Source organism: Mustela nigripes, unplaced genomic scaffold (genome assembly GCF_022355385.1).
Source record: "Mustela nigripes isolate SB6536 unplaced genomic scaffold, MUSNIG.SB6536 HiC_scaffold_148, whole genome shotgun sequence".
NCBI classification, from domain to species: Eukaryota; Metazoa; Chordata; class Mammalia; order Carnivora; family Mustelidae; genus Mustela; species Mustela nigripes.
Window position 1 is genome coordinate 8,676,128 of NW_026739562.1, and position 22,697 is coordinate 8,698,824.

A 22,697-nucleotide genomic window follows, 5' to 3' on the forward strand; every position below is an offset into this window, starting at 1 on the left:
ATAGAATAAGTCAGTCACGGGGATGTAACCTACGGCATGGTGACTATAGATCGTCACACTGTACTGTATTATTTCAAAGTTGCTAAGAGAGCAGAACTTCAAAGTTCTCATCACGAGAAAAAGTTGTAACTGTCATATGTGACGGATATTAAAGAGACTTACTGCAGTGATCATTTTGCAATATACACAAATATTGAACCATTATGCTGTACATCTGAAACTAATATATGGTTATATGTCAATTATATCTCCAGTTTAAAAAAGGAGTCTCTTTTAATCTTCACACAGCTGGGAGGTAGGTGTGCTTTTTTAAAAAATCACAAATTGTAAGTGAGGGAGCAAGTGAGGGAGCGGAGGCAGAAACAGCCTGACCCAAGGGCACACAGCCATTTAGCGCAGAGCCAGGACTCAAATCCAGGCGTGTCTGGGTGCACAGCCCATGGTGTTAATGCCACATTGTGAAGAGGCCCCCCCAGCAAGGTCTGGCCCAGGCGGCCTAGAAACTGTTGCTAGATATTGCAGGAGGGATTGGAAGCTTGAGGTTCAACTCACTCACCCCTCCATGGGGTGCAAGGCAATAGCCCGGGGCTTCTCAAGGTTTTGCCACAGCAGCACCTTCCGATGGGCACCATCCAGGTTGGCCACCTCAATCCTTGATGTCCCTGAGTCGGTCCAATAGAGCTTGTCATGGACCCAATCCACAGCCAGGCCCCCTGATGGAAAGAGACAGCAGGAATGGGTCAGGGATTCAGCCAACGCTCCTCTGGGCTGAAGTGACAGAGCAAAATCTTACATGAAGGTTTTGGGTCAGACACTGTTCTGACCATATTCTGACCACGTTCTGACCATAGTTATGTATACTAACTCACTTGATCGTCATAACAGCTCTGGGAACTAGATACTAGAACTCCTGTGAAGATGAAGGAGTTGAGGCACAGAAGAGTCAAGGAACTGTCCAAGGCCAAGCACTTCTTCCTCACAGCAAACCACATTCTGCTTCCTGAATCCCGGCTCCCTGACCCACGCCCAGAGTCTCCTGCCGCTCTGGCTCATGCGTTTGCAAACTGTGGCTCAGAGTTTTGTAGAGGTGTTTCAGAAGTTCCATAGGCTTATGAGTCAGATGTGCGTGATGCCAGATTCTAATCCATTTCACTGGGTTGTAGAATGGGCTGAGATTATAGAGTGAGCTCTTGTTTTTTTGTTTTTGTTTTTTTTTTTTAATCTGTAAACATTTGGATGTATCTCTCTGGATCAAGGAGACTATCCTTAATACAAAGCAACCAAGACAAAATTCTGAGCTGAACCAAATGCTAAAACTTAGAGCACATTGTAGGGGCGCCTGGGTGGCTCAGTCGTTAAGCATCTGCCGTCGGCTCAGGTCATGATCCCAGGGTCCTGGGATCGAGCCCCTCATCAGGCTCTCTGCTCGGTGGGAAGCCTGCTTCTCCCTCCCTCTCTGCTTGTGTTCCCTCTCTTGCTGTGTCTCTCTCTGTCAAATAAATAAATAAAATCTTAAAAAAAAAGGCTTAGAACGAATCGTAGCTGCTGCCCATAAATCTCTGATTCCAAATGATTATATTCATCAAAACATCTCATTACTATTGAGCCCAATAATGAGCAAATATCATAAACCTGAACCGTTAAAATTCACGTTTTTCGCTACTAGAATTCCATCCAAGATTTCGCCGGAAGAAAAAGATGTTCTGCTGCCCAAGGTTTGCGAGCCACTATCCTGTTCCTTCCACGATTGCTTTGTACATGCTGTGGCCCTGCCCTTCCCCTCGGGCCTCATTCCCTACCTGGACTCTCGAGCCCTGTAGACACAACCTCCTCCACGTTGCTGCCGTTGAGGTTGGCACGGAGGATCCGGTCCAGGGTGACGTCCGACCAGAAGACGAGCTCACGCCGGTGGTGGAAGTCAAGGGCAATGGCGTTCTCCAGGTTGTTGAGCAGCAACGTGTACTCGGAGCGGTGCGGTAGCACCTGCCGGATGTCGATGCGATTGGCGAACAGTAGCACAGGCTCCGGCCCTGGGACGTGGCATAGAAATGGGGCCCCCACTGGGCTCCAGAGCTGTCCCTGACACGTGTCAGCATGCACCCCCAAATCCTCAGCAGACAAATGTGGCCTCCTGCCGCTGAGGGCATGGCCACAGCTGCTGATGACTGGACTAGAAGAGTGGGAGCCTCCGAAGCATACTCTCCCACCCACCCCACCCCAGCAGAGTTTTTCTTGGGGCTCAGAATGCAACTCACAGCTCCACTGTCCTGAGAGGAAAACTCTCTCTACCTGTCAGCAAATCCCCAGGGACTGGAGCCCCTGGATGTCTCCAGGCTCAGCCCTCTTCCCAACAAGCCGAATGTCAACAGCCCTTACCCAGAGCCTTGCAGCTGCGCCGGTCAGGTCGGAGCTCGTAGCCTGCTTCACACCAGCACTGGAAGGCCCCTTCGCTGTTGGTGCAGCCCTGGCTGCAGTACCCCTCCTCAGCACATTCATTCACATCTGGGAGGACGGGGCGGGGTCAGATCTCCATTCTGCCACCCTCTCCCCCCAAATCTCAGGCTGACTAGTCGCTTTCCTGCCCACATACCCATCTTACTCTCCAGGCCCAGTGGGAAGGGTATACAACAAGCGGTTAAGGGCGTCAAGGTCATGGAGACCTGGGCTGGAATCCCAACTCTGCTCTCACCGGCTCTGTGGCCGTCAGTAAGTTACTTAACCTCTCTGGGCCTCAGTTTCCCCATCTGTGAGACAGACAGGACCATCGCCACCTGCTAAGGGGATGATGAAAGGAGGTCGCGTCTGTCAAATGTCTGACCCATGGGAAACACAGCTGTCTGTCCGCTGCCCCTGCCCAGCTCCAAAGCAGGCCCCAGCTCACCCTGGCACATGTGCCCATCCTCGGTGAGTCGGAAGCCCGTGTGGCAGGTACACTGCACCACCCCCCGCACCATCTGGCACTTCTGGGCGCAGCCACCGTTGTTAACATTGCAGTTCTCCTCACCCGTCCGGGGCCCTGTGCCAGCCAAGCCAGAGATGGGAGTTGAGCCCAGAATCCTCCCCCAGACAGCCAACTTGGCATTCCACCTGGACCACGAAGAACAGCTCCCGAGGCCGCACGAATCCCCGGGGAGGATTCTCTTTGAACCACATGGGTGGGGTTCAGCCACAGACCAGGGGCCAGGCCCGCCCACTGGGGACACTCACGGCAGTTCTGCTGTGGGCTTTCGTCACTGTTGTCCCCACAGTCATTGACCCCATTGCACAGTTTCCTCTGCCCGATGCAGCGCCCGTTCCAGCACAGGAACTGGTCCGAGGCACACTGGGGGCTTCCTAGAGAGGGAGGCAGCAGAGCAGGGCGGTAGAGAGAGGCAGGTCACAGCAGGGCAGGGCTTACGTCAACAAAAGGACGGGAGCCTGTCATTTTCTAGGGCGAACTGGAGACAGATGAGACTCAAGGTGGGAGGGTTGGGGTCCGGGGCAGGAAGCAGCTCAGACAGGGCTGGCTGGATGTCTGCATTCGTTTGCTCCCCAGGAACACCACAGTGGGACGGTGAGGGATGTGGGACAGAGGGAGAGAGTGCATCCGCGTGTGTCCCGCACCCGGCAGCATGGCCAGGCCAGTTGGCGCCGTCAGCCACAGAGAACAGTGCCTGCTCACAAGGCCAGAGCAACAGGTGGGCTGACTGTGTATGAGTCGGAACGTGAGAGGTGGCTGATGTGTCCCAGGCCACACGGCTGGGCAGGCAACAGAGGCACCTGGCTTTGACACTGGTAACTGAGAAGGGCAAGAAAAATCCAGGCCGTGGGCAAGATGTGCTGTAAGCATCCCTGTAGCCCACCGGAATGGCAGTGGTGACAGCCTCAGTCCACCCCTGTCTGCCAACTCAACCATGGGCCAAGGGGCCTGAGCGAACCCCGGGAGACTCCACCTGTGTTCTCACAGTTCTCTTCATCACTGTTGTCTGCACAATCGTCCTCCCCATCACAGCGCCAGGACAGGCGGACGCAGCGGCCTGAGCGGCAGCGGAACTGTTCAGCCGTACACATGGAGGTGGCTGGACGAAGGAAAGGCCTCATGAGAGGCTGGCCCCGCTGTGGCCTGAGGCTCTGCCCCTCTGTGGTCCAAGGCCCCACCCTGCCTCCCCAACTGCAGCCCATGTCAGCATCCACGCCACTGTCCCCCTTCACCGTTGTTCCCAATGGCGTCTTTGCGCAAATTAGACAAAAGGTAACCTTTCATCAAGATGCCTTCCTGCCTCTCGTGAGAAAACTGCAGGGACAAATATACAAATCTATATAGTTACAGAATGTGTACATCCACAGTGTGACTAGCATCCCTTCAAACTGAGCACCTCTGTGCTGTGCCCAACCTACACCACCGTCCACGACAGTCCTGCTTGCCCCATCTGTCTTCATCGATGGTGGCCTTTTTGGCTCCAAGAGCCCTTTCCCTACTTTCAGCCCTGCCCTTTGGCACTGCCCCCACTCACTGCAGTTGCGCTCATCTGATTGGTCATCACAGTCCGCATCGCCATCACAGCGCCAGCCCGCGTTGATGCACAGGCCACTGTCACACATGAACTCTCCCGAGCGGCAGGGCTGGTGGGAGGCTGGGGAAATAGGACAGACTCTTGTCTCTAGCCAGTCCCGGACACAGTGTCCAGGGCAGACCAGAAAGCCCGGCCCCAGCACCCACCTCCTCCATCTCTGCCCAACAGGGAGCCAAGAATCTGGAAACTCCTCCCCGGAGCTCGTGCCCCAGCTGGCACCTGTGCCTTACCACCCCAGGAGTTCCTCTGGGCCTGGCCTCCCTCCCTCCTCCTCCGCACTGCTGGCCAGACCACTCACAGCAGTCGGACTCGTCTGACCAGTCTCCGCAGTCATCATCCCCGTCACAGTGGTAGATGTCGAGGATGCAGCGGCCGTAGGCACACTGGAACTCCTCCAGGTTGCAGGGCGGCGCTGGCACTGCTGAGGCTGGAAGGCAGGCAGGGGTAGGAAGGGGCGTACACTCAGGCCTGGACACAGGAGAGAGGCCCTGACTCCTCCAGGGGGTAATTCGTTCAGGCAAGGAAAGTGAGTTTCATCTGGGATGGCCCTGATGGACTTCCATGTGCTTGGACCTAAGCGGGCCCTCCCCTCGGCACCCAGGGAACATGCTCCCAGCCTTGCTCAGCGTCTGAGGTGCTGTTCCTGAAGAGCCCGCCCTCCAGGGCCATGGCCATGCACCCTGCTGCCCCGGCCTTCGGCCCCTGGGATGCCACCCTCTGCCCGGCCCAGCCCACCAGCCTGGGTTCTGGGGCCACTCACGACAGCTCTCCTCGTCAGAGCCGTCTTTGCAGTCGGTGTCACCGTCGCAATACCAGTGCTCGGCGATGCAGCTTCCGTCACTGCAGCGGAATTCCTTGTCAGAGCACTTGCGCATGTCTGGGGGACGCAAGGGGACAGCGATCCTGCAGGAGCCCTATAGGCCGCCCTCCTTTGATCGTCCCCAATGCCCACCCTATTGCCCCTGCGGATCTGACCCAGTCCCTGCCAGACATCACAGACTTGGTGCAGACTGTGGTGGGGGAAGCGGTGGCCCTGGCGAGACTGGGCCATGAGCTCCTATGCCGGGGTTCTCAGGGGGTCCCCACGGCTCTGTCCCTGGCCTGGAGACACTGGGCCTTGGGCTCCAGTCCTGTGGTTCCTGGGGTCTGCATGGTTCTACCCCTCAGCCTTCCTCCAGGTGCTCCAGATACCCCAGGCAGTTCACCGTGCAGCCGGGCTAGAGCCGCTGCTGCTTGTTCTCCCCCAGGCCAGACCACCGCAGCCATCCTCCTCACCCCCACCCCCAGAGCTCCACTCACCACACTGTTCATCACTGTTGTCACCACAGTCATTGTCCCCATCGCAGTGCCACAGGCTCCGGATGCAATAGCCGTTCTGGCAGGGGAACTCATCTTCCTCACACTCCCGGGGGGCTGTGGGCACAGAGCTGTCAGGCTGCTGCAAGCCCAACAGGAAGCCCCAAGAACAGGACCGGCGGGCTACTCCAACACTGCCATAAGGGATCTAAAGCAGGGGGCCCTCTCTTGGGCTCATCTAACCAAGAGGGAAAGTGAAAGGAGGGACAAAGAGCTGAAGACCCTAGAGCAGATGTGGACCTGGGGCATCATTTTCCGATTGAGAATCCCTTCCCAGCAGAGCCTGATGGAGCCCGCCTGGCGCCACCGGCACTCACGACAGTCCTGCTCGTCCGAGTCGTCCTCGCAGTCGTTGTCCCCATCACACACCCAGGAGCGGCGGATGCACTTGCCATTGTCACAGTGAAAGTCGAGAGGAGAGCAGGTGGGCAGCACTGAGTCCCGGGAAAAGAGGGCAACAGAGAATCAGTCTGGGATATTTACCGAGACAGCCTCACCTGGCTGGAGACCCTGTGCCAACACTCCTTCCCCTGCGTCTCCCGACGTGACCTACGGTCCTTCCTCACAGACTCCCATGCCTGCCCCCAGCTGATGGAGAAGCTAAGAAAAAACCACAACCAAGAAGCCACAATATTTGCAGGGAATGGCCACGAGGGGTTCCCAGGGTAGGGTGGCCCAAGGAAACCCAAACCGCTAGGAAAGCAGTAAGAGAAACATGAGCAAGAAAAAGAGGTGTTTTGTTTTTGTTTTCCTTTTCCTCCTGTTAAATGAAGATTAACACATCTGAACTTCCAGTTCTAGAACTCAGTACTTATCCCACGGGGTGAGTCAGGTACCCTGTCTGAGCCATAGGTTCTCTGACTGTAACAGTGGGGGTAATTACATTTGGCTCACGGCGGTCTTTCGAGATAATGCACAGGACAGTGAGCCACTTATCACCACAATTAGCCGAACCGGTGGAGGTTAACAAGGTCCAGGCTGCAGCTTCCAACCTATTAGACTAATTAACCACCCTCAGACATAGGTGCTTCAGTGGCACCCCAGACAATTGGCTCAGCAGCGAGAGGTCCAGGGATCCGGGGCACGATGCCCGAGCCTGTTGCGCGTACGTTACTGTGCTGGTGGAAAGGAAGGTTTAAAGAGACTGTAAGATTTCCTGCAAAGTTCCTATTATACAGAATACCAGCATGAGAAACAGAAATGATCTGCATCCGCATGGAGTATGCACATTAATATATATATACGGAGTACGAGTATATATTCACACGAATACAGAGAGATCTATTTAAAGAGACTGCCTACGGTTTTCAAGGGTGTTTCCTTCCACACTTGTCACAGTTTATTGGTCATATCTGCGTGGAAATATAGGGAAGACAGGAGGATTGGAGCCATATATGCAGTGAAGAAACCACCCTTCTGTCAATATCTGTCACCTCCACAGGAGTCCAATGTGCGGAGTCTGACCCGGGCAGTGCACAGAATACTCCCTCAGACCCTCACCCCTGGGTCCTTCTTCTATGGCTTCCTGCCACTGCCCAGGGTGCGGGGGGGGGGTGTAGGGAGGCTGGAGGTGCCTGGTGGGGGAGGGAGATGCTTACTACAGCCGTCCTCATCGCTGTGGTCCCCGCAGTCGTTGTCCCCGTCACACTGCCACTGCGCAGGGATGCAGGTACACTCGCCGAGGGCACTCACCGCACACGTGAAGTGGCTACGACCACAAGCACACTCGGGGCTGCTGGCGAGGCCTGGGCAGAGGGGAAAGGAACCTGTGAGGGCTCTGCTTCTGCCCAACCAAAGCCCATTCTAGAGAGCAAAGCTGACAAGCCTAGTCTGGAGCCACTGTCACCCAGGGAGCCACAGTGATACAGATCATGCAGTCATGCCTTCCGCCTTCCTCCAAGGCACAAATGGTCCAGAAGATAACCTGTGGCTCTGGATTCATAAGCAGTTCAGGTACCCCCTCTAGGACCAGGCTTTTTGCCCAGTACCCCCAAGAGACCAGAGATAAATGATATCACTCAGAGAGACGGTGCTCTTAGGGAAAAGGAACAAGAGGGAAGAAAGAGTGATGCAGAGAGAAACTCAGTACCCTGCTCTCCAAAGCTAGATGGAAATATGGATGCTTCTGTCTCAGGCCAGGACCAGACCCTTGGTTATTGGCCAGGGAGGAATTCCAGCACTGAAATTAAAATGCAGGGGCCCCTTTTGGAATAAGGAGTCCGCACAGGGGAGCAGGAAGCAGCACAGGTGTTGCGAGTCTCCTGAGCAGAGGTCGGAACTCACCTTTGGGGAGGCTGACTAGAAGAAGCAGAGCCCCAGGGCGGAGGGACCAGCCTGCCTCCACAGAGTGACTGAGACCAGTCTGTAGGACAGGCCACAGCCCGGAGGAAGGATGGCAAAAGCTGCCCCTCCCCCAGGCTCAGCAGCACGCAGCTGGGCTTCCCTATTGAACATGGAGCTATCTGCCTGGCCAAGTCCCATGACCGGCTGCTGTGCCCCCTCCCCAGCGTGCCCAGCAGGATGCCCTGGGATGGCGTGTGAATGGCTCAGTGCCCCTGCTCCAGCCTCAGCTGGAACAAAGGGTTCTGCCAGGGTCACTCTCCCCCCCTCCCTGCATTCATCTAACCCGCTGGGCTGCTGCAGCTGGGAAAGAAGGGGGCCACCGCTCATTGCTCATCTCTCTTCCTTGCTTTCTTCTCCCCTTCCTCCCCTTAGCGGGGCCCTGCCCTCAGGCTGGGGTGGAAAAGGGAAGGAATTAGGCCCAGAATGAAAGGGTGTACTGCTATCCTCTCCAAAAGCAAGGAGAGAGCCCTGAAGCTGTCCCTCTCCAATTGAACCCCCAAAAGGTAAGTGTGAGCATAAGGCATGGATTCCTATCCTACCCTGCAGATGGACAGATGGATGGATGGATGGATAGATGGCCAGCATTTGGGATCAGTGAACCACTGAAACTATAGGTGAAACGTACACTTCTGGAGTAAAGGACCACAGATTTCACCATATCCTCAACCGAGACCTTGCTTTCCCCCTCCACAAGCTAAGGCAATCAGCTGCCCTAAAAAAGATGCTGGATTTCCTCTGGAAGCCAAAGGAATTGTTTTGAGAGGTACAGCATCTCTACACTTCAGAGGAAGGCTTTACTCCTAGCCCAGGGCTCCTGTCTGTCCAGGTCTCTATGCAAGGGCAAGACGGAGGATTCTTCCCCAGGGAAGCACTGGAGACCCAGCCCCATCCTCTTGGGCCTATTCTGAGAGCACTGAGAAGGGAAGGGGCTTTTTTCACTCAGTCCGGGAACAACTTTTGAGACCAGCTCATCACAGCTATTGGCACTACTTTAAGGGACACTGGCTGTCTGGAATAGCAAAGACTAAATATTCCCAAGGACTCCCATTCGGTGGGCTTCCCAGCATGCAGATCCCCCTGACAGGGAGGAACGGGGAAGTGGGAAGATAAGTCTGACTCAGTGGTTCTCAGCCAGGGATGGTTTCCCCCCACGGGGACATTTGGCAATGTGTGACATTTTTGGTTGTCGTGACTGGCGGTACATCTGATGGGTAGAAGCCAGGGATGCCGCTGGACAGCCTACAGGGTACAGGGCAAACCCCACGACACAGAAATTGTCCAGTCCCAAATGTCGAGAGAGGTTGAGAACACAGCAAGGAGCGGGAGTGACACCAATGTGGAATTCACGTTGGGTGAAGGGGTGACAACACCAGAGAGGAAGAAGCCAGGTGAGGGGAGCAGGGGAGGAAAGCAGGAGAGGTCCCCCGGACTGGAGCAGACAGACGAGGCTCCCCTGACCAGCTGTGTGACCTTGCACAAGTCGCTTAGCTCCCTGAGCCTCTGCTTCCTCGTTTGTGAAAAGGATTGGACCAGAAGGTAAACACGGACGAAGCTGACCTCAGGCCCTGGCGCACACTGGAGATGCTCAGTAAATGCAGGCTGGGGGCGTGGGCTGTTGCGGATGCAGGGGCTAAATTTTCCCCAAAGCACCAGGATTAGGAGAGCAAGAACAGCAGGATTGTGGTGCCAGTGCCGTGTGCAAGTTACAAAAGATACCGAAGGTAGAGGAGCCTTTAGTTCCCGGTGGATTTTTTTTTTTTAGGGCCCCACCCCCGCCTTTGGCTGTATGATAAAAGAAGTCCTGATTTCCCCCTCGGACTTCAAGAATAAAGTTCCATCAGGTGGGCATCCAGCTAACTGCTGGCAATGAAGAGCCCCGACTTCCTGCCCCGCAGAGCAGCATGGGAATGATGGCCTGGGGAGGTCAGGCAGCCACCATCAGGCAAACCCTGGGCTTGGGCTCTCCACAGACACATTACTCTCCAAAAAGCCAGCTCTCTGGACAACCGCTGCCTCTCTTGGATCCCTGGAGGTGGAATGCTGCCTTTTCACGCCAGTCCTGGCTGTGATCAGAAAGGACAGCCTTTAACCCTTTTGAACAAAAAGAGTGAAGAAAGGAAACAGAGGAGGGCCGGTGGCACGCTCAGTCTTCACTCTGGAAAGTGCTAAGTTGCAGTACTCAGCTGTGCTCTTGGCCTTGAAAGCTATTTGCCAGCCACACTCCCTTCAGCTTCCAGGGGGTTGGGCCTTTTGACCTAAAGCAATTCAACTATGGAAGAGATCTCTCCCCAGTGTTCCCTACCCTTGATAGGCAAGTCATCCGGTTTGGGGTATACATGTGAATGGGCTCCTAGGGTCTTCCTGGGAGGTTCACCAAAATTGGGCCACTTATACCTTGCCTCCCTTGCCTCAGCCACCTCACCAATTTCTCACAGCCTTGTTCTGAAGGAAAGAAGGGCGGCATCCATTTGGTGGTATATCACATGTAGTGGCACGTTGTAGTAAAGAACACAGATTTTGGAGTCAGAGAGACTGGAATTCAAGTCCTGGTTCTACCACCAGCTCTACAACTTTGAGCAAGTTGATTAAGGTCTCTGAGCCTCAGTTTCCTCATCCATGAAACGGGCACCATGTAAACTGCTGACCACAGGACTAGCATATGACAAAACCTTTATAAAAATACAACCATCATATTTTACTGAGTATGTTACTTACCAGATGCCCTTCAGATGCTTGCTTGCTTGCTTTCTCTCTCTTTCAGATTTTATTTATTTATTTGACCGGGGAGAAGGGGAAAGCATGCAGGGGAGGCAGCGGGCAGAGGGAGAAGCAGGCTCCCTGCTTCTATCCCAGGACCCTGAGATCATGACCCGAGGCAAAGGCAGCTGCTTAATTGACTGAGTCACCTGGGCGTCCCTCAAATACTTTTCTAAGTGCTTTTCTTATGTTCCATCACTGAATGCTCTGACACCCCTGGGAGGTGACACTGCTATTATTGTCACCATTTTACACTTAAAGACACTGAGACACAGAGAGGTGAAGTCTGCAGCAAGGTCACACAGGTACTAACGGAGGATTGAAGGCAGCATTCACACCCAGGCAGATTGATCCCAGAGCCTCTGTTCTTAATCACTTCATTTCACTGCCTCCCAATAAGTAGTATCGCTATTACAAGAATTTCCAAAAGGTGGAGGTCAAAAAGGGGAATTTCTGACACTGAGACTTCGGGATCCCTCTCCTTTATGCATTCTCGATTAGCAAATAGACAGCGAGTTTGTGGATCTCAAGCAGTCAGCTCTCCTTCTGGTCACTGCTCAGACTGAAGACCAACGTCTCTTGCCCTAAAAGTAGTGAAGCAGGGACAGTCTGGAGACCCAGTGCTTTGAACCAGGGCCTTCATGTTGTGTTGGTCCACAAACGAACAGGGTTTCTCACAACAAATAATACTATTTTGCAGTTACTCTTCAGAGTTTGCAAGGCACATGTGCACGCCTACTTGCCTTCACCTTTAATCATTAAAATAACCTTAAGTAGTGACTGCAGTCCCCACTTAATAAGTAAGGTCATCTCCTTCGGCCAAGGTCATGGGGTAAGTAGCAGAGCCAGGATGGCAGCCCCATTCTGACCCCTAGACCAGTACTCTTCTCTTAATGTGACCTCAGGATCTGGACTTGCAACAAGCTTCCCAGAGGCCACTGATGCATCCTTGAGGTTAGAGAGGCACTGCTCTCCACCCTCCCATAGAACACTCAGCTGCAGGGCAGGAGGCACACCTGTCATTTAGCAGCTCACGGTGGACAGTGACTGTACACAGCTACTGAGCAGCTTTTTCAAGTTGAACCAGAAACAAGAAGGCTCACATCCTGTGAATGCCGGGATAGGACGGCTACCAGCAGGACAGGGATGACAGCAGAAAGGGTGGAACCATCACTCACTTATCGTCAGACAAGGATTTTTGCAACACACCGAAGTTCTCCTCTCTCCTCCTGCCCACTGGTGGCAGTGGTGAGGATATTAACCTCATTGAATGAAGATAAATGATGTGAAATGAAATAAACTACCTCCAGGCCAATCAAGGGACCAAGCCCCTGATTTCAGCTCCTTGGGCAGCCCACATAGTCAGTGTGTCTCACTGAAAGGGATGCCCACGGAGCGAGACAAAACTGACATAACTAAAAGGGGTGGCAGCAAGGAGCCACTTAGAAATGAATTTTGCCTCATCCACAAGATATCTGTAGTCGGGAGAACCCTGAGCACCTGTAAGCAGCCCCTGTTTCAAAGGACAGAGCTTGCTTAGAAAACATCAGAACCAACACCCAAAAAGGTCAACGGTGGGCAATAGGAGGCCAGGAAGTGCACCCTTTCCTGATGCTGCCCCACCTGGACCCATGCGGCCCCAGATAAACTGAAAGCCCCTTGTCTGTTCTCCAAAGGCCCCCTGTGCCTCCTCTTTTGGTAGCATTTAGCCCGCTATGGGATCACTGTTTCCAGACCACAAGCCTTCTGGCAGTTGGAACTGTATGACAGAGTTTTCTCTTTGTAGTCACAGCGCACAGCTCAATGCTTGGTATGTAGTAATCAATCAATACACGTTTGTAAAATGAAGGAATGAAGGAGATCTTCAGCTAGAGTCTTGTGCGAGTTGGAGCCAAAGGAAAAGAGGAGCCCGGAATATCAGGAATAAAAGTAGTTATTTCCTACCTAATCTGTCCCGAAGAAAACAGGAATCTTCTTTTTCAGGTGGCGTCCTGGTCCTACCCAGTTCAAAATCACTCTCTTCTCCTGGAAGAGCTCCTTTTGCCCGCTGGATTGGCAGGCTGTGATATGGACCTGTTATGATTCTACTTTTTTTTGTTTTTTAAAGATTTATTTATTTATTTGACAGATCACAAGTTAGGCAGAGAGGCAGGCAGAGAGAGAGAGAGAGGAAGGGAAGCAGGCTCCCTGTCGAGCAGAGAGCCCAATGTGGGGCTCGATCCCAGGACCCTGGGATCACGACCTGAGCCGAAGGCAGAGGCTTTAACCCACTGAGCCACCCAGGCGCCCCTCTATTTATTTCTGTCCCTAAGTCCCTAGAGGCCAGCCTCACCTGGTGTGAGAAGACTGGGTGAAGTCTTTTCCCAGTGGGATGCCTCAGTAAGGGGCATCTTCAGACACATGATTACTGGTCCGTCTCTTGCCACTCTTCACCATGGTACAGAAGTTCGTAATGGTCAGCCTCCCAAGTTATGAGGCGGGGAGCCTCATGTTAACAGCATGGGAACAAACTAAGCTAGTTCCTGGCTGTCTGCCCCTGGGCATGTTATTTAAATCTCTTTACACCTTAGTTGCTCATCAGGAAAATCCGGATTAGCATAGACCCTACCTCACAGGGACATTATTAGAATTAAATTAGTTAATTCATAAACAGCACTTAGCATAATGCTTGGCACATACGAGGCTCTCAGTAAAGGACAGCTCTTATTATTACCATGATAGAATTTGACTCACCGAGAGCGGTCTTATCCAGCCACCCCATGATTAAGCCCCGCTATTTCAGGACTCAGGGTGTCTAAAAATTCTACTGCGGGCCAAGCTGCAGTGTCCCCCTCAAGGGGTTAAGCTGGTGGCATGAATGACCACAGGAAAAGGGGGACAAGGGGACTGTGGCGAGAGTCCTCCTCAATGCCTTTCTCCGGAGGAGCTCAAGGCTCATAAGTATCCTTTGTCTTGGCTTTATCATCAGTCACTTCCTAGGAGGCAAGTATAGAAAAGAGCACTCAGAACCTAAATCACAGAACAATTCAGAACTGGATTAGCTTCCTCTATTGTCAGATGGGGGCAATAATAGTACCTCCTTCACAGGCTTGCTGGGACGTTAAATGAAATAATACATATGAATACACGGTAAGGATTAATAACACAGTTACTGATCCCTTCATCTTCACCTAGATCTGTACTCTCTCTCAACCCAGTAACATAGCTATGATACTGGGCTGTATCCATCCAAGTCCTCAAAAGTCTACTTACCCTGCCCAGCAGCTCAGCCAACAGATTTCACAAATCCAGCATGGCTTGGATGTGGCGGTGCTCTGTGAGGGGCTGCTCAAAATACTGCTTTCCTCTCCCCCTACCTCTCAAAATACAGGGTCCACACAGTAATACATGGCTTCACGAGAGCAACAAACCTCATCTCTCTCCCTAGGAGCTTTTTAAAGCCTCCTTTGGGGCGCCTGGGTGGCTCAGTTGATGAGGCATCTGACTCTCGATTTCAGCTTAGGTCATGATCTCAGGGTTGTGACACAGAGCCGGGTGTCAGGCTCCACACCGGGCGTGGATCCTGCTTAAGCTTCTGTCTCTCCTTCTCCTTCTGCCACCTCTTTTAAGTAAATAAATAAAGCCTCCCTCCGTCAAAAGCATGGAGAAGTTAATCTTTATGCATTGAGAATCCATGAGAAGATGAAGACTGAAAACAGAGAGGGGAAGTCAATCTAAGAGAGAATATAGATAGTTCCAACCTATAGCTTGGATATAAAATATCATATCTTATTATGGCTTGGATATAAAATATTTTGTTATAGCTTGGATATAAAATATTCTATACTAACGGGTTGTATGGGTTAAAGGCTTAACAACTTTGGCTCTGGGTTCAAATCCTGCGCCAGTTACTCACGAGCTGTGTCTGAGCTTTAGTTTCCTATCTGTAAAACAGGAACCTAACATTACGTACCTCATCAGGACACTGTGAGGGGGAAATGTGGTAACGCACCATAAATGTCACAGTGATGGGGAGACAGCAAAAGATTTTATTTTATTTTTTATTTTTTAAAGAACTTATTTATTGGGGCGCCTGGGTGGCTCAGTGGGTTAAAAAGTCTCTGCCTTCGGCTCAGGTCATGATCCCAGGGTCCTGGGATCGAGCCCTGCATCGGGCTCTGCTCAACAGGGAGCCTGCTTTTCCCTCTCTCTCTCTCTGCCTGCCTCTATGCCTACTTGTGATCTCTCTCTGTCAAATAAATAAATAAAATCTTAAAAAAAAAAAAAGAATTTATTTATTTATTTTACAGAAAGAGAGGGAGAGAGAGACAGCGAGAGAGGGAACACAAGCAAGGGGAGTGGGAGAGGGAGGAGCGGGCTCTCTGCTGAGCAGGGAGCCTGATGTGGGGCTCAGTCCCAGAACCCTGGGATCATGACCTGAGCCAAAGGTAGATGCTTAAGGACTGAGCCACCCAGGTGCCCCAAGATTTTAACTATTAACTGCCCCAGGAGTCCCCCTGTATTGTTTAGACCACATATCCCAGTTTGCAAGGCAAAAAATGGTTACCCCTGATTCTTTCCAGAAGAGCAGAGATTCTCATTTTGGGGAGATGCATTTTAGAACCATCTGCTTTTACCCCCTCTCTGAACCTGTAGTAGAAACTTCTTGTCTAAACTGCCTGAGGAGTGGGAGGGTAGAAAGAGAAGGACAGAACCCCCCCTTTCCTATTTGCTAGGCTCATGGATATTATAACCTCGCATCTGTATTTGGTCACCAGAAGGGTACAGTCGACGCAACAGAGAAACTATCTCTTGCCCTCATTCATGCCCAAAAGGGGATGGCAGGCAGGCTCCCAAGGCTGGGGCCAAGCAAAGGAATATTCGGAGGGCTTCCCCCCACACCCCACACCCTGCCTTGTAGGCCTGGCCTGAAATGCAGCTGCTGGGCTAGGAGAGGCACTTACGGTCTCCAAGCTTTATTTCATGCACTGATCAGGTGTCTTTCCCCATATCCTATTCAGTACTTGCCTGAGCCTACACCCAGGCACGAGGAGGGTTCCTCTCCCCCCAAAAAGCTCTGCCTTGAGCCCAGAGCCTCCCCCTGCTCCAGAAAACCTCTGGTGATAAATTATGCAGCAGCACCTTTGTGTCGCTGCCTTCCAGCCAGATGGGAGGTTTGCTCCCAGTCTTTTGTTTCCGGCTTTGCTCCAATCCTTGGCTCTGCGCAGAGGTGAGGGGGGGAGCTCCTGTAGGCCAAGTCAGGGCTTGCAGCAAGTCCCAGCGAGGCTTTCCCCAGTTGGCTCTCAGGCAGAGCCCTGCCCTGCCTCACTCAGACCCGAATGAACAGAGGAAGGTGTGTTAGGGACGCTTACCCTCAATCCACTCTGCTAGAGGAATGCCTGAGTACAGCGAAAGAATGAAGTTTGCTAGAAAGGGCGTAAAGAGGTGCCCAAGGGCACGTAAGATGTTTGCTTCTTGCTAAATCAAAAATGCAGAACAGAAAATGGAGTCAACAGACCGCCAGGAAGGCCAGTGAATCAGCTCTTCTTACCGGCTGCTCCTGGTTACGGTCAACTTTCCGCAGTCCCCAAAAACATCACATCACTGGCACCGACTTAAAAGGAAGAAACAAAGAGACAACAGGGGTCAAACTCTGGGGTGGAGGAGCTGGGGGTTGGGGGTGGGGGCGAGTCCTGGGCTGGAGACCCACATCAATTATCCCTGCACACTGACAGGATTCCTGATTGAAGACGGTAGTCACGAAGGAAGGCGGTGCTGAAATGGCCCAGCCCCCAAATTGGGGCAATTACTACCTTATGAGCTCTGGGGCCTGACTCCTTTCCCAGGCCAGTGGGAGGAAGAGCTTGGAATTCTAAACTGTTCCAGCTCCAAGAGACCTCAGCCAGCACCTCTCACCCCAGGTCACAGCAATCTGAGAGACGCCTGGCCTCATCCCTGATCCCAGAGTTTTAACAAGGAAGCTCCCAGAGGAAAACCCCATCTCCTAGGACCTCTCCTGGGAAAACTAAGGTGGCGTGGGCTCCCTAGACCATGGTTGAGAGAGCTTCACAGATCTCCTTTCTGGAAGTATGCACAGGAGGGGAACTATGCTTAGGTTTCATTAGGTTTTCAATGTGGGGTGGGAGGAAGGGGCAAGATCTTTAAAAGAGAAAAGCAAAAAACCAGGTGAAATGAAGGGCTGACCTTCCATTTTAGCATAGGACACTACAGTATAATGATCTGTTTACCTGGCTCCCATAGTCCAAAGATAAGAACCATCTCTAATCTACTTATGCAAATTTGCTAAAAACCAGCTAACATTTATCCAAGCTTGCAGTAACAGAGTAGGCTGTGTTGAGTGTATTATCTCATTTAATTTTTACAATAGTCTCCTGTGATAATTTATTACTACTCCAGCTCTCCCCTCATTTACGTATAAGAACTCTGAAGTTCAGGGAGAGTTAAGTGTTTTGCGCAAGGTCACCAAGAAGTACCAAAGTCAACATTCAAACCCAGGGAGGCCTCTGCTGCTTAATCACCGAGCTATAAACGCGGTGATTAACATTAGTGCTTGGCAAACGTGTGTTTGCTGAATGAATGAACAAATGAATGGGTGCAGAGCCCAATTTAGGGAATGCTCCTGAGTGTATCTGGGAGAAAGAACCTGAGCCTGTCAGCTCTAAGCTAGATGGAGAGTGATAAGCACAGGCATTCTTTGGAGCTATTTATAGGGCCAAACCCAGGCTCTGCCAGCCAACCAGTCAGTGGGAAGTCTTTCCTGGGACATGGAATCCCACCATGCTGAGAAGGGGAGAAGGACTTCCCTGGCTGAAGATGAGATGCTAATTCAGACACTGTGTGGGGTCCAGATGCCCCATGCCTAGGCAACTGTGGGCAAAACTTGTGGCTGGGCTTCACCAAGGAATGTAGAGATTGTGGCGGGAACACGCTCTAATGGACTTACTCAACCAAGGGCATGGAACTGTCTCATAATTATGAGATGTGCCCAATCATTAAAAAAAGGCAAATTTTCCTAAAGTGGTCCCTGAAATTCCCTATCCAAAAAGTGCCTAGTATTGATCTTCTCTACAAAGGAGAAACAACATAGCCAATCCTTCCTATTTCTCCTCTTCTTAGGGATCAAGAGTAGCAGCCAATCAGTAGAAAGAGTGAGCAAAGACCTATAAAATACTCTGTCCTCTGTGACCTTCTGTGTTCTTTGCTGGCCCAGAAGATGGACATGCCCAACATGTTCTGTATCAAGACACAGCCAGACTGGTTCCCTTGCACCTGTCATTCTTAATACCCTGTGCCAGTCCCAAAGATGTTATCTGATATTCAACAGGGGACAGAAGAGGAAATCCAAAATCAGTGACAAGCCAAGCATCTTTCACAAGTCCAACAAGATCAGGGACAAGGTCAACCAAACACCATGACAACAATCAGATGGAATTCTGATTCCAGAGAATCAGAGACCATTCTCAGCTCTACGCTTTTGCACTCACCTCAGAAATAGCCTTCTATCTACCTAAGCACCTGAGCAGAATTTTCAGCTTTTTGCTTACCTGGAAGAGATCTCCAAGACAAACATGGTTTCTACTCTTCCAACCCTGGTACACTGCCTGAGGCCTCACCTCAACCCTCAGGAGAAAGACAGCCAGGGCTATCACCAGCAATCAAGTTTCTTAACAAAACTTTTAAGGTTGGAGGGTTATGTAGGTTCAGGCCAAACACATAGGCTCTAGGAAAAGCCCACAGGGCTAGCAGCATCCAAGTAAGCACCTTAAACCTTAGTGTATTTTTTTTTTTTTAAGATTATTTATTTATTTATTTGACAGAGATCACAAGTAGGCAGAGAGGCAGGCAGAGACAGAGGGAGGGGAAAGCAGGCTCCCTGCTGAGCAGAGAGCCCATGTAGGGCTCCATCCCAGGACCCTGGGATCATGACCTGAGCCGGAGGCAGAGGCTTTAACCCACTGAGCCACCCAAGCACCCAAACCTTAGTGTATTGCATCCATAGTATAAAACACTGTCTTCTTCATGAGCCCCTGGAACACAGTATTAGGAAGCTTCTTGGTGATATTTCTGGTTGAGCAACTGCTCGGTCTCATTGGTAAACCATGAATCTGTCCTCTCCCCCCATCCTCTACCTCCCCGAGACCTCCAACGATGGTTCAGTATCAAGTTAGGCAAAGTTTAGCTCTTCCTGTCACTAAGTGTCCTTACACATGGGCACAGGAAGTCTCCGGTGCTCAGAAGTTTCTATGAAAGTTTTTGTCCTTGTCCTTGGATAAATAATAATAATAATAATAATAAAGTTTTTATCTTTAAAAAGAACCCAAAGGAGTTATCAAGAACCCTCCCATCCTTTCTCTGTGAAGCATTAAATATACGCAATTTTCTACCTCCAGTCTCAGGGCAGAAGTAGTGTATGCACTTTTGACAGCTCTGGAGCAATAAAATTCTCTTGGACAGTCTCAGCCCAGAACCTTCCAGCTCCCCTTTCCCTAGGGCAGAAGGCGACAATCTCCCCTCTGGGTTTTTTGGTATCCGTTTTTGCCCCCCCCCCCCCCCACTTTTTTTCTTTTTTCCCAGTGCCGTGCCATTTCCCTTGATCTTTTTCAAAACTTCCTCCAGGGGGCCGAGAGGAAAGTTCCATCCCCTTCTCTTGCAGCCCGAAAGGGGAAACCCCCCCAAAAAAGCATAGCTGTCCCTTTAAGGGGCCCATGTGGTGGGAAGAGCAGCTACATTCCTACCCCAGTAGGGCCGCTGTCCCGACACGCCAAAGAGGCTACAAATAACCTTCTAGGAGAGAGCCAGGGCGGGGGAGAGCACAGTGCAAGGAGGAACGTGGCTCGGCCCGGCTACTACGCGGAGAGGAAGAAGTCGGCGTTAGAGAGGGCATGGAAAAAGTTGTTTAAAATCCACGGGTAGTTTAAATAACAGACACGAGAACTCTGTTTTGGATTTGGGAGGTAAACCGATCTTTAAAACGGCATCTCCACGCCCTGCCAGGCAAGTTCCGAAATCGGCACAACTTCCACACGAGCTCCCGGAGCAAGCTAAAGAAAGACCCGGTGCAAGCCCGGCCAGGGTCTAGAGACCCCTCCATGCCGAACCCTACCCCCTCATCGGGGCTGCGAAAATGAGAAGGTTCGCATCTCCCCCAGCGGAATAGGGTTGGGGTTCAAAGATCAAAGTTCTTTGATCTTTGGGCACAAACTAGAGGGAGCTAGCTGCTAAATCACGGAGTACACCCTCGGTGCTAGGCAGCTGCGGAGAACTAGATTCCACTGGAGCCCAAATCACACACAGCAGTTGCGTCCGGGCACCAAACAAGTTATTAATAAGGAGCAGATGAAGCAGCAGTTCTGCTGCCATCCGTCCAGCTCCCCCGAGGGTCACCGCGCGGACCCGGAGCCTGCCTTCTGATGTTCCGCGATACCCGCCCCCAGCCACACTACTCCGGCCAGGACGGCTCTGCCGGAGCCTTCCAGCAGTTTCTTCCCCTGTGTCCCTCCTCTGCCCCTTTTCCAACCCGGCCCCCCCCCCCCCCCGGGAAGGATCCAGGGCAGGAAGCTGATTGGTCGCAGCCAGGAGAGGGAACCCAAAACACCACTAAGGGGAGATGCTGCGAGCAAGCAGTACCCAAAGACCCTCGGTGGAAGCAAGGTCTGGAGTCCGAGGAACTAACTGTTCCCCGAGTAGAGGAATCCCGAGAACCCAAGCATTCCGATTCTACTGGAGCCCAGCTCCGAAATCCGCCCGAGACCCCCCGGTCCCTGCAAAGAGGGCTTTTTACAATTTATGGTTTAGCGATCAACCTTGCCCGCCTCCCTTTCTTCGCACACATTCATTCGCACCAAGGACGCAGAGATCCTTTCTTAACCTGAAAGGGAAGCAGCCCCTAGTTCTTCAAAGAGCAGCGAGGGAAGGCGAGCGGGAGCCTCGGATCTTCCCGGAGCCCGGCCCAGATCCGAGCCGCGGAGGGGCTCCACGGCCGCCGCTCTCGGGCTGGAAGAGCTGGGGGAGCTCCTGCTCCTCTCCCCCGCACGCACGCTCAGGGCTGCTGCTTGGAGAGAGGGCGCCGGGTCTGAGGCCCCAGCCCGCGCCGCCGGGTTTGCGGGAGGTGAGTCCTGCAGCGGCCGGACCCACGGACAAACTTTCTCGGCGGGCCAGGAGGCGCGGGCACGGCGGCGCCGCTTACCGTGTGCGCAGAGCAGGGCGCCAAGCAGCAGCGCGCCCCACAGCCGCCTCATGGTGCCGCGGCCGCCGCCGGCGCTCCCTGTCGGCCGGGGGTCCCGCCGGCTCCCGCGGGACAGCGCGGCGGAGGGAGTCGGCAAAGGGTCCCGGAGGGGGAAGCGTCCCGGTCCGCGGCGGGCGGGCGCGCCCCGCAAGTCGCCCTCCGGCCGCTGCTGCCTCCAGTGCTGCCGGAGCCGAAGCCGCCCCGCCAGGGGACCGGGAGGGGGTGTCCCGGGCCAGGCCGCCCCGCCCCCCGCGCCGCAGCCCCGGCCACCGCCACCGCGCCTGGTCCCGCCCCCAGCGCCGGGCCGGCCCCTTCCCGCCCTCGGCCCCCGCCCCCCGGTCCCCGGCCCCCACCCGCCAGCGCCTCCTGCGCTGGCCGGGCTCCTCTTCAGGCCGCCCCCACATTCCTCGTCCTCGAGAGAGCCCCCCCTCTGTGTCCCCACTACTACTGCTCAAATGTCCCTGACTTAAAACATTATCCCAGCGGCAACTCTCGATCCCTCTCACTCTACTCTGTGCCAGAGAGGAGCACCCAGGCTGACCCAAGTCGCCTGGACGTGACCCCGGCCCCCCTACCAGCCCCAAGTCCAGACTTTATTGATGTCTCAGAATACGCAAGGCTTGCTAATGCATAATCCTCCTAGGTCTTTATTAACATCAAACAAGGGACATCAGGGGGCCTGGAGGCCTGGAGGGCTGTATCTTAACTAGCATTCTCACTGTCAAAATTCCTTTTCTGAGATTTTCGTCTTGCTCCACCCCCACTCCGGTCTAGGCAGCGTTGTTCTAGGGCTAAATAATTCCACGACCTCCCCTTTTCATCTACTCATTTCCTGAGGTGGTTGTCTGGGTCCTGTCGCCCCAGCTCAGACGTCCAGAATTGACCCAGACATAGTTCCTCCTCGCTGTCTTTGTAAATCAGCGTTGTTAGCCTCTTCCCCCTTCTTTGACTTTCTGATCCTGGCAAGGAAGCAAGGGGGTAAGGAAGTAAGTCTTTCCTTGTACTTGCACTTTCCCAGAGACCGGAGCCTCCTCCGGGCTTGCGTCTGTAGGGCCTTACAGCATTTAACTTGCCCCTTACCACAGAAATTTTTAAACTCCTCTCTTGTCTTCGCTTCATGGCCTGTGCTTTCTCCAGAGTGTATTATTAATATGAATTAATTTTTGTTGTTGTTGTTGTTGTTGAATCGTGTCTTGTTACTTTTGTCCAAGCCCCCAGCTTCCTTAGCATCTTCTTATCAGTTTTCCCTCCAAGCTGGTATGCCAACATTCCCCAGCTTTGGGTCTTCCGCAGTCTCCTTAAACCATGTTCCTCTTGCAAGTAATTAGAGTCCAGAAGACCCAAATGCTCCATGTCAGCCGAAGGGAAAGCAATGTGATATCATGCAAAGTGGATATTAGGAGATTTCTCCAATGGCTAGGTGGGCATTTCATCCTTGCTTGTTTTCAGTGCTGCAAAGGTTT

At 52.7% G+C, this 22,697-nt stretch overlaps 1 protein-coding gene across 1 annotated transcript in view; it reads right to left on the minus strand.

Annotated features, from left to right (window-relative positions):
* Positions 1-21,475, minus strand: part of LOC132008472 (low-density lipoprotein receptor-related protein 4) — a 50,514-nt gene extending 29,039 nt beyond the window's left edge. Inside the window, exons 1-13 of the mRNA XM_059387124.1 lie at positions 21,196-21,475; positions 7,508-7,654; positions 6,227-6,343; positions 5,853-5,966; positions 5,314-5,430; positions 4,852-4,980; positions 4,494-4,613; positions 3,933-4,058; positions 3,208-3,333; positions 2,882-3,016; positions 2,377-2,502; positions 1,800-2,030; positions 557-713 (exon numbers count right to left, since the gene is read on the minus strand). Coding sequence (XP_059243107.1) covers positions 557-713; positions 1,800-2,030; positions 2,377-2,502; positions 2,882-3,016; positions 3,208-3,333; positions 3,933-4,058; positions 4,494-4,613; positions 4,852-4,980; positions 5,314-5,430; positions 5,853-5,966; positions 6,227-6,343; positions 7,508-7,654; positions 21,196-21,247 — 1,697 coding nt within the window. The 5' untranslated portion in view covers positions 21,248-21,475. The remainder of the gene's footprint in view (positions 1-556; positions 714-1,799; positions 2,031-2,376; positions 2,503-2,881; positions 3,017-3,207; positions 3,334-3,932; positions 4,059-4,493; positions 4,614-4,851; positions 4,981-5,313; positions 5,431-5,852; positions 5,967-6,226; positions 6,344-7,507; positions 7,655-21,195) is intronic.
* Between the last annotated feature and the right edge of the window lie 1,222 nt (positions 21,476-22,697).